This window comes from Scylla paramamosain, chromosome 2 (assembly GCF_035594125.1).
Source record: "Scylla paramamosain isolate STU-SP2022 chromosome 2, ASM3559412v1, whole genome shotgun sequence".
Lineage (NCBI taxonomy): Eukaryota > Metazoa > Arthropoda > Malacostraca > Decapoda > Portunidae > Scylla > Scylla paramamosain.
The window spans coordinates 41,019,317-41,031,342 of NC_087152.1; the positions used below are offsets into that span (position 1 = coordinate 41,019,317).

General features: G+C 39.3%; 2 protein-coding genes across 2 annotated transcripts in view; both read left to right on the forward strand.

Moving 5' to 3' along the window:
• The window catches only part of LOC135115224 (putative neural-cadherin 2), a 111,466-nt gene extending 107,701 nt beyond the window's left edge, over positions 1–3,765 (forward strand). The window contains exon 8 of the mRNA XM_064031768.1: positions 3,629–3,765. The gene's annotated coding sequence lies outside the window, so the exon portion shown is untranslated. The remainder of the gene's footprint in view (positions 1–3,628) is intronic.
• Positions 1–12,026, forward strand: part of LOC135107506 (putative neural-cadherin 2) — a 97,053-nt gene that overhangs the window by 4,927 nt on the left and 80,100 nt on the right. The window contains exons 2-3 of the mRNA XM_064017458.1: positions 8–20; positions 3,629–3,859. Of these exons, the coding sequence (XP_063873528.1) occupies positions 8–20; positions 3,629–3,859 (244 nt within the window). The remainder of the gene's footprint in view (positions 1–7; positions 21–3,628; positions 3,860–12,026) is intronic.

A 12,026-nucleotide genomic window follows, 5' to 3' on the forward strand; every position in this document is an offset into this window, starting at 1 on the left:
TATTCAGTCTCTGGGTCTCGGTATGATTCTTAGATGTTGTGTTTCTTCTCTTTTTTTAATCACATAATTTCTGCGTCTTTTTAATCACATAATTTCTGCGTCTTTTTTAATCACATAATCTCTGCGTCTCGGTATGATTCTTAGATGTTGTGTTTCTTCTCTTTTTTTAATCACATAATTTTAAGGGTAATATTCTGGGTCGTATGGCGAGTTTCCACCCACCAACGGTTGCTTCGTATTCTCATAACCCGAGTCATTGACATTTACGCAAAACGAAAACGAAATTATGAAGCTTCAACACAAGCCTCGCCGGGCGGTACCTCACCTGAGGGTTGGTGGCGCCAGCATGTCTGCGGAGTTGAATATTTGTCTTCTTTTTCTGTTGCTTAATACTTCTAATTATATCTTACTTCATTTAGTCACTACTTGTATATTTGTCTCTTGCATGAGTGTAGCCTTTATCCTTATATTTCTAGCACATAATTAAAGACATCTATTTACTCTTGACTTTCTTCTCTTTTGATTACTAAATATGTTTACTCTCACAAAGTCACAACACACATCTTTACCTCGTCTTTAAATGTAGTGTTTATCCATATATTTGTAGCACATAATTAAGATAACCCTTTCATCTCCCTTTCCTCTCCCTTAATTCTCTACTAAACCTATTTCTTCTCATTTTGTCACTATCTACTCTTCCACGGTTCTCAACTTGTCACCCATCTCACCCTCGCTGTTTCTTCACGAGTGCAGTGTTTATTCCTATCTGTTAAGCACACTAGTATATATTTTTATCTCGTCCTAATAATCTAATTATGACTGTTGCTATCTTCTGCACGTGTCTCCCTCTCTTGTACTTAATCTTCCTTCCTCCCACATCTACGAATGCAGGGCGTTTCAGTACTTTCTTTCCTCCCCTCTCCTCTCCTCTCTCATCTCCCCCCTGCAGGTTTACAAGGCATCATCTCCTCGTAACCTGCCTAAATAACAAGAGTTCTAGGAAGCCACTATTGTTCTCTTGTTTTCTTTATGTATAATCTCTTTGGCCATCCCTCTTTCATCCTCCCTTCATGTTTATCTCCCTTCTCTTATTCACCATGTCATAATATATAGAGTAGGAGCACAAATTCTTTCTCTTCCTCTCTCTCTCTCTCTCTCTCTCTCTCTCTCTCTCTCTCTCTCTCTCTCTCTCTCTCTCTCTCTCTCTCTCTCTCTCTCTCTCTCTCTTGTTCATAAACTGAGAATTTTCATTTTCATTGCAATTTTTACTTTTCAGTGTTTATTATTTTCGAGACTATTTTCATCATTGAATTGTTAATATTTTCGGAGGCGATGTTAGTCCATCAGAATATATATTTTATTTTTTTTCTTATTCTCCCTCTTGTGCAACTGATCCTTGTTCCTCCTACCCGCATTAACATTTTTCAATACTGATATTGTATTATGCGATGTTCCATGGAGTTCTTGCGGCGCCAAAATCCAATTGTTTCACATCGGGACCCCAACGTGTAAGTTTGAATCATCTTGCAGTTTTCTTATTTTCTTGAGTTCTTATATTCTTAAATTAGATCAATCAGTTCCTCGCTCTTTATCTTACATAAATTTTCCCGTCCCCTCCTCTTTCTCCTCAAGTTTTGGCGAAGTGTAAGAAACTAGAACGCACTGTAGCCTTGACTGATGTACTGCCAAGTATATACAGTCCAGGCTGGTGGAATTGTGTGTGGTTCTAATAGCGAGTAGTGTGGTGTGTTGGTTGGTTGAGTCTCAGGCCGGGGCTTTGTGGCGGCCGGAGGTGAGGCGAGGTGTGTGTGTGACGTGAGGTGATGCCTTGTTGCCAGGTATTCATTACTGCTCCACGAGAGACGTCCAACTACGTATATACAAGCTTATGTAAGCTAATACTGAATTATCTCCAGTTCACATGCCTCTCTCTTCCCTTATCCAGAATTCAAATTTAAATTCAGATTCGTTTATTTTCGCAGGATTTTAATTATTACACAGTTGATAGACATCTACACCTATTACTGAGATTACAAAGTACAGCATCAAAACTAATAATAGAACACCTCTGCCTCCCTCCACTTCCTGCCTCGTTCGTGTCACCATGTCATGGATTTTGGTGACCGTTACAGACCTGTGAGGAATCTGTTCACTTCACTGTTTCACCTCCGGCTCACAAACATCTCTCTCTCTCTCTCTCTCTCTCTCTCTCTCTCTCTCTCTCTCTCTCTCTCTCTCTCTCTCTCTCTCTCTCTCTCTCTCTCTCTCTCTCTCTCTCCAAGATTATTTTGTCAGCAGTGATTATCAGCAATTGGCTTTATATACAGGGTAATAATTCGTTAAGACAACCGCGTTACTTTCAGTGGCTAACAAACACTTGTCTCCGGCTCACACGCTGCTCTTCCTCTAGGAATTATAGGAATTACTTGTCAGCAGTGATTATCAGTAACTGACTATATATACCCGGTAATATTTCGTAAAAAAAAAAATATATATATATATATATATATATATATATATATATATATATATATATATATATATATATATATATATATATATATATATATATATATATATATATATATATATATATATATATATATATATATATATATATATATATATATATATATATATATATATATATATATATATATATATATATACGTGTGTGTGTGTGTGTGTGGGTGTGTGTGTGTAGGTGTGTGGGTGTGGGTGGAGCAGAAACAAGTCGAGTAACAATTGTGTTATTTGTAGTGACAAACAGGAAGACTGTCATGGTCCCAGCACCTTTATCTCCTGTTCACACGCTCCTCTCTCTCTCTCTCTCTCTCTCTCTCTCTCTCTCTCTCTCTCTCTCTCTCTCTCTCTCTCTCTCTCTCTCTCTAGGTAGGATTAATAAACCACTAATAATCATCACTTTATTTTATATTTCAGAATGTAATTCGTAAGAAAACAATGAATAAAAAAAAATCTGTAACAGAGTTAAGTGAGAAGAGTGTTATTTGTAGTGGCTAAGAGAGGCACACTGACAGTCCCAGCAGCAAGGCACACACGCCCGCCCCTCGCCAGCTGTCGCCCAGCGCTCCCTCGCTCGTAGTATTCCCTCCCCCTCTCGTGTTCACTTTTACAGGTCATTCGTGTTCCGGGGCTGGACTAGAGAAGCAAAGGTACCACCACCAGCATCACCACCACCACCACCACCACCACCACGCACGGGGCAGATGCTCCTCTCTCTCTCTCTCTCTCTCTCTCTCTCTCTCTCTCTCTCTCTCTCTCTCTCTCTCTCTCTCTCTCTCTCTCTCTCTCTCTCTCTCTCTGTCTCTCCATACATCACCATTCTCATGCATCTACCATAACCCTGACAAAAATATAGAAATAGAAAATAAAGAAACAATTTTACTCGCATTTCTTCACCCCAAAAAAACGACAAACTTTACAAATATCTCACCTTTAACTTGTCTTCCCTACACGTAAACTTTCCTGCCTACCTTAACTTATCATCTCCTTCCTCTCTCTGACCCTCTACAGGTAAACTTCTCACCTTCCATTTATATTTCTACACCTAAACTTTCCACCCTACCCTTAATTTCACCTTTCCTTCCTTCTCCTTGACCTTCTCCAGGTTTACAAGTGGCCCAGGTCTTCGCTACTGACCTGGACGATCCCAAGACGCGGAACGCCAAAGTGAGGTATTTCATCGAGAAGAATGTGATAGAGGAGAGCTCCGGTCAGGCGCTCTTTGCCGTGGACGAGGCAACGGGTGTACTAACGACCGCCCGCTGCTGCCTGGACAGGGAAAGAGCGCCGCGCTACCGTCTGCAAGTGGTGGCTGCTGACGGGGGAGGCCTGAAGGGTGAGTGTATTGAGTGGCTTGTCTAGCTGGTTGGGTGGCTGTTTGTGTGTTTTTGTGCTTGATGTGAAAGTGAGGTTGTGTTCTGATGATGTGTAAATAAGGAAGGGAATGTGACGGATACATAGATGGATAGAAAGGTAGATAGATAGATAGATAGATAGATAGATAAATAGACAGGCAGACAGATAGATGCATACATACATACATACATAGACAGACAGATAGACACATTAATAGACAGACACAGATACAGACGAGATAGATAAATAGATAAAGATAATAGATAGACACAGACAGAATATATAGACATGTAGATATAGATAGATAGACAGATAAATAGACAGATAGATAGATAGATAGATAGATAGATAGACAGAGAGAGAGAGAGAGAGAGAGAGAGAGAGAGAGAGAGAGAGAGAGAGAGAGAGGAGAGAGAGAGAGGAGAGGAGAGAGAGAGAGAGAGAGAGAGAGAGAGAGAGACAGGAAAAAGGGTCAGTGAGTGGAAATATGAATGTGGGTTTTACATGCAGAGAGGTTACAGAAAGAGAGAGAGAGAGAGAGAGAGAGAGAGAGAGAGAGAGAGAGAGAGAGAGAGAGAGAGAGAGAGAGAGTAGAAATATGAAAGTGTTTTTTATATGCAAAGAGGTTATGGAGAGAGAGAGGAGAGAGAGAGAGAGAGGAGAGAGAGAGAGAGAGAGAGAGAGAGAGAGAGAGAGAGAGAGAGGTGGGCTTCACTGACCAGAAATATGATTGTAGGAATGTCACTGGGGATATATGGAGTGTGTGTGTGTGTGTGTGTGTGTGTGTGTGTGTGTGTGTGTGTGTGTGTGTGTGTGCTATATTCATGGCTATCTATTTATATCTCTTTTGAAGGTACTGCTGATTATATTAAATACCCATCAAGCGTGAATAGGAATGATTTGGGGAGTTGAAGCGAGGTCATTTAGATAGTAGTAGTAATAGCAGTAGTAGTTGTGGTGGTCGTGGTAGTGGTGGTGATAGTAGTAGTGGTAGTAGTAGTAGTAATAGTAGTAGTAGTAGTTGTTGCTGTTGTTGTTGTTGTCGTCGTGGTGGTAGTAGTAGTAGTATAAGTATTACTAGTAGTAGTAGTAGTAGTAGTAGTAGTAGTAGTAGTAGTAGGTAGTAGTAGTAGTAGTGGCAGCTTTATAGTATAGTCATCACACAAATTCCTTTTCATACAATCGAAAACAAGATAATTACATGATAGTTTGGATTAAACAAAGCATAATAATAATAATAATAATAATAATAATAATAATAATAATAATAATAATAATAATAATAATAATAATATTAATAATAATAATGATAATAATAATAATGATAATAATAATAATAATAATAATAATGATAATAATAATAATAATAATAATAATAATAATAATAATAATAAAGGACCACGAAGAATAGGCAACACAACCACGTTTTTTTCTGATTACAAGCTATCATTGAAAAAAAAATAATAATAATAATAAAAAATAGAGGAAAAAACAATAATTTCTTAACCATGACACATAAAACTCATACATCATACACACACACACACACACACACACACACACACACACACACACACACACACACACACACACACACACACACACACAAAGCCATCAAGCCTATACACTTGACAGTCATATATTTCAAGCAACAAACCTCCACAGACGTAAGAATAAGAATAACTCAAAGGGAAAACAGAAGCAAGTGAAAATTTTGTAACGAGAAAGGCGTGGCTCAGGAGAGGGATGAGCTGAGGGGCGAGAAAGAAAGGGAAGGATAAGAGAGAGGGAACAATGGATTACTGAACACTATACAAGAGGGCGCACTAATGCCTCGGGACAGTACAATAGAGACTTCCACGTATTGCTGTCCTTGCTGAAGGTAATACCTGTAGAGTGAGTTGGAGATGTAAAGGGGAGCAGGAAGGAATGGGAGGAGTGGGGAGAAGATGACAGGTAAGGACATTTTGACTTGTTTCTACTTGCAAACATATATACATACACAAATAGATAGATAGATAGATAGTTAGTTTATTTACTATAGTTTCAATACACACGCTTATAAAAAAGAATACAACACTTTTTGATGCATATAGATGATAAATACACATTAATTAAACAGCCATAGTCCTTAAAAAAATAAACACAATGCAAGAAACATACACACACACACACACACACACACACACACACACACACACACATTTATTGGAGAGCTTATGTGGTCATGTCACGCTTAGTTTTGTGTAGAGGACTTGAAAAAAAGAAAGAAAGGAAAGAAAAAAGAAAAAGGTAAGGATATTCGTGTCTTTTCATAACGTCGAATGAGTATTTGTATGTATGGTGGTGTGTGTGTGTGTGTGTGTGTGTGTGTGTGTGTGAGTGTGTGTGTGTTAATAACGGATGAGGATGGTAATATGTTTTCAATGGTATTGGTACTGATAGTGGTGGTGGTGGTGGTGGTGGTGGTGGTGGTGATGGTGATGGTATTGTTTACGAAAGAAAAAAAAAAACATTGAGACATTTTTAGATCTTTTCTAGGACGTCTGATTGCACTGTCCTTAGCTAACTCTCTCTCTCTCTCTCTCTCTCTCTCTCTCTCTCTCTCTCTCTCTCTCTCTCTCTCTCTCTCTCTCTCTCTCTCTCTCTCTCTCTCTCTCTCTCTCTCTCTCTCTCTCTCTCTCTCTCTGCAGCTGTAGCCGGTAGAAAAAAAGGATCAATATCATAACACACAGAAAAACCATAAAGAATTTTCAGGGACAGAGAGAAGAAAATTGTATTGTAAGTCTATTTTCGTCCGTGGATGGTTTGTGAAAATATCCTTTTTTTATGTATTAGGGAGACCGACTATAGGCGAAAGAAGAAAAGAAATAGGATAAAAACAGCCCGAAAGGAAAGACCAGTTTATTCTTTTGAGGTGCCTTCATAATCCTTTTCTGTAATAATTTAAGTCGTAGGCTGAAGGAAATATAGAATCAGGAAGAGACCTCCAACTGAAAGAACGAGTGAAAAACTGAAGATACGTTGCAGTTGACTCTTACATTCCAAAGGTGGAGAAAATAGGGACGAAAGTAAGTAGAGAGTCTTGTACAGCGAGGCCACATACGGGAAGGGGAAGACACATAGCTACCAAGTTCAGAGGAGCAGTAACCATGGAAATAACGGTAGAAGATAGGTAGAAATGCCTGTTAGTTTGTTAATCCTGTGCTTGTATTGTAGATGTCGATAGTGTACATGGAGGTGGCAGTGGTGGTGGTGGTGGTGGCAGTGGTGGTGTGTGTGGTACATAGCATAAAGTGTTTGAATGAACGAAGGAAGGAAAGAAAGAAAGTAGTGCTGCTTTCTTTCGCCTTCCTTTTCCCTTCCTTTGCTTCTCATTTTTCTTCTCGTTTTTTTCCATGTCCTCTTTGTTGCTCTCGTTTGTTTCGCCTCCCTCCTTTCATCCCTCCCCTCTCTCTCTCTCTTTCTCTCTCCTTCTCTCTCTCTCTCTCTCTCCCTCTCTGTCTGCCTACCGTGCCCTTACCTCCTCCTTTTCTCTTTCTTCTCCTTCATCCATTACTCACCAGTTTTGCCTCTTTCCTTCTCTTGTTTCCTCTTTCTTCTTGCTTTATTTTACTACCTCCCTCCTTCTCTTTCCTCGTTTACCGTTCCTGCCATTCCCATTCCCTCCCTCCCTTCCATTCTCCTTCTGTCCTTCTCTCCTCTCCTTCTCTCCTCTCCTCGCCTCTCTCTCATCTGCTGGCGTGGAAAGAGCGCTCACTGAAAGTATATTCCCTTTCTTGGCGGCATCATTTCCCCTCGAAAACGTGACAAAGGATACTTTTTACCTGTCCTGATAGCTGCTTTTCCTTGCCCCCCCCTCCTCTGGCTCCTGCTCCTCCTCCTCTTCTTCGTCCTCTTCCTCCTTCTCCTCTATTCCCCACAATCAACCTCGTTAAAACCTAAAGAGCTGCTTCAGTTTGTTCTTCATTTGTGTTCTGCTTCCTCCTCCTCTTCCTCCTCCTCCTCCTCCTCCTCCTCCTCCTTCCAGCAGTAATGAGCAGTAACATCGTATGAAGGAAGCAAATGCATTATAAAGCAACGTGTTTTGTGTTGCATTTTATTTTTCTCTTTCTCTGTTCCTTTGTTCTGTCTCCGTCTCCTGCTTTCGGTCTCTCTCTCTCTCTCTCTCTCTCTCTCTCTCTCTCTCTCTCTCTCTCTCTCTCTCTCTCTCTCTCTCTCTCTCTCTCTCTCTCTCTCTGTTATATTTGTTTTACTTTTCTCTCTCTTTTCCATTGCCTCCTTTTTGTTGCATTACTTCATATTTTTTTTATTTTCTTCTCCCTTTTTCTCCCTCCTCCTCCTCCTCCTCCTCCTCTTCCTCCTCCTCTTCCTCCTAAATGGTGAAAAAATAGTCTCCAAATGAAACCAGATCTTTCTCTAATTGGGTCGTTAACGCCTTTTTTTTATTTGTTTATTTTATTTATTTATTTTATTTTTATTTATTTATTTATTTTTTTTAAGTGTTCAGTGTCATTGGCAGTATAACATTTAAAGCATTCAAAATCTTAACAAGGTAAGTACATCATCAGTAACTAATATAAAATACAAACTTATACTGTTTCTTCCTTTACTGGAACTTCACCTTGCCATTATAAAGAGGCTTCCACGTTTTAGTATTCGCTCAAACAAAATCTTGGAAACAATGGAAATTTTGTATAAACATTAATGTATTCACTGCATAATTACTACACCTTTCCCCCCTTCACTGAACCTTCAGCTCGTCATCTTAAACAGGCTTCCGTATTTTAGTGTTAATGGATTTGAAATTACGAAAGCTGGAAAATTTTATATAAACACTTCTTTATTCGTTAAATAAACTATTATAATCAACTCTCTCTTCGCTACATAAGCTTTGTACTGCTTCTACTTCATCGTTTCATATTTGAGTTGTCATATTTCAGTGATCATTGAAGCAAAATTACCAAAACTATTATTTTCTTTTATATTCCCAACGTAATCCCCCTACTTTTTTCCTCTTCATTTAAATTTAACCTCTCATGCTTCCATAACCACTGAAGCAAAACTAGAAAGTGCAACTGAAAGGAATCAGACCAGAGTGTGTATCCCAGCCAATTCAAGAGGCCAAGGCGGTCCAGGGCAGCGTGGCGTGGTATTGGCTTGACCTTCCCAGCCACAGCGCTCTCTTACTCCCCCACAGCCGACAGAAAGGAGTGCGGTTGACTGGGGGGAGGCCTTTGTTTTACACTGAACTCGCTAACTGGTGATGGTGATGGAGGCTTTTATCTTGCTGGGGGTTTTAAGAGGAAAAGACGTGGGTGTGGGAGCTTTTTTTTCTCTCTCTCTCTTTTTTTTTTTTTTTCTTTTGGTGAAATAAGAACGTAAGAAAACAAGGGAAGTTGCAAGGATCATCAGACCTACACGTGGCAGTCCCTTTATAAAATATGCCTACCTTTTTTCCACTTTTATTTTCACTCATAAATTTGTCTAATCTTTTAAAGCTCCCTTCCTGAGTGCAGATAACTGGGAAAGGCATTTGTCTTACATTGAGCTCTGAGATTGATAATGTTGATGGATTTTCCTTCTTATTGGCTGTGCGCGGGAAGAAAGTGCGCGTAGAAGCCTTTTATTTTTTATTTTTTTTCCTTTTACAGGTGGATATAAGAACAAAAGAACGTAAGAAATTATTGAAACATGCAAAAATTCTTCTGGCCTACAAGTGGCAGTCCCTGTAAATAGTGTACCTGCCTGCTTCCATCTTTCATCCTCGTACATAAATCTGTCTGACTTTCTGAAGCTCCAGATAATTGGGAAGTCTTTGTTTTACAGTGCACTCTCAGTTTAATCATGTCTGTTTATTTATTTATTTTTTTCTTTCCGGTGTGTAACAAGGAAAGGTATACGTTGGGGATATTTTTCTTTCCTTTTTTTTTTTACTTGCTTGGCTTCCTGCTAAAAAGTAAAGCTCCGTAACGTCCTAACAAGTAAGCAAGAGTGTTATAAAGCAACAAGCTGCGTTTCCTTTTATTTCTCCATTTCTTTGTTCCTTTGTCCTCTGTCTCCTCCTCCTCTCCTCCTCACGCTCCATTGCTCTTAAGTTTTTTTTTCTTTATACTCAGTTTTTTCTCACCATTGCCTCCTCTCCCTTTCTTTTCTTCGTCTTTGTTTCTTTTCCCAGACTTTTTCCTTCTCCTCTACCTCCTCCTTTAAATGATGCCTCGTGCGGTTGTGACGTAGGATCATATTCTGAAACACTTCTGCGCCGCGCCTCTAATACGTTCAAAAGGCTTTACTTGAAGTTGCACGAGTTTTTGAGGGTGTTTTTTACGATTGTAGTGACAAATTAACAAGATTTTTGCATTATGAACCGGAAAAACGCAGAGCGGTTTTTTTTTTTTTTTTATGTGGGCCATAATGTAGTAGTGGTATAATGTATTGTAGATGCAGGCACGGTGTAAATGTCTGTTGGTGGTGGGTCAGCTGTGTCTGGCTTCTCGTAACCCATTTAGTACTGTAGGTAATATTCTTTTTTTCCTCTTGGCTGCTCTGGAAAGAGGTCACCACAACTAATTAACCTCTCCAACACGCTCGGTCATCTTCCTCAGTCACACACAATACAATCATGTCTTCTTTCACTGCAGCCATAAACTTTCACTTCAGTCTTCCTCTGTCTCTCTCTCCTGCCGGGTAGATCCATCTGCAGCATCCTCCTCCCTACACATTCTTCGTCTATCCTCTTGACACTCCCACACTACCTCAGTCACAGCCATTGCAAACATGTCTTTTTTTTTCACTCTTCTCTTTCTCCTGCCGGTTAGATCCATCTCCAGTACCCTTTTTCTCATCTCACACACTCCTCGCCCGATGGCTTCTTGCAGCTTTCCTTACTTTGTGTTTTTATGTCTCTATATAACCTCGTCAAGGATCAGCAGCCTCCAGTACTTGTATTTCCTGCATACTATTGCCACTCGTATCAACATTTGCGAGTAAGGAAGCTCCGAAATGTTGTGAGTGTATCTTATCCTCATGTTAATCCTGGCAGAGTGGTGGAGGCAAAGGGAAAAGTCGTTCATTTCATTATTATAAACAGCTTAGTGCCTCTGATGACGCGTGCACCTCGCTGTTACCACACAAATGACGGGATTAAGAGGCGCGATTAGGGAACACCAAGGCCACGCGAAGGTATTAGGGAGGAAAATTTCAAAGTTTTATACGAATGTAAACTTTTTATTCAAATGTGAATAGGTGAAGGGGAAAAAAAAAGTATATTTGTGCGTTTATTTATTTATTTATTTACTTACTTATTTGTTTACTCACTTCGGATGTATATTTATTTATCTGTTTATTTATTTATTTATTCATTCATTCATGCATTCATTCATTTATTCATGTAGGCATCTATCTGTCTATCTTCCTATCTGTTCATTTATTTATCGCTTCATTTGTTCGTCGATTCATGCATTTTTAGTTTATATGAGTTTGTATATTTTTCTGCAAATCCAGTTAGATGATAACGATTACAGACAAACGGACAGACAGACAGATACACAGACACATACAGAGAAAATATAACACATAGGTCAGTTATAATTCAGAATCCAATTTGGCCCCCGAAATAACCTGCTCTTCTCCCTCACCAAGCCATCTCCCTCACTAGAGTCATCTCGTAGGGAGGTGTAAAGGGTACTAGATGCTCTGAGGCTTAAATAAATAAACAGATAAATAAATAAATAAAATATAATAAATGCTAACTATATACTAATCAGATAAAAGACGACCCATTAAATGCCACTTTAACTCAAGGACCTCTAATACAGTAACCTCATTACTATCATCGTATCCCCTTAAAACATTGAGACGGTTAGATTTAAGAAATACGAGTAGATACGAAGAAACTGATTCTAAAGTACAGTAGTAGATGGTAGTGGTAGTGGTACTCAGGTTGTTAGTGCCGAGTCATAAAGGAGATTTAAAAAGATTAGATGTGGATGATTGGTGGAGAGAAGTAGACCCGCATCGTACAGGAACTTAATGAATGAAGCAGCCTCAGTACTCAGGTTGTTAGTAACGAGTCATAAAGGAGATTGAAAAGATTAGATTGAGATGATTAGTGGAGAGAAGTAGACTTGCATCGTACAGGAGAGTCA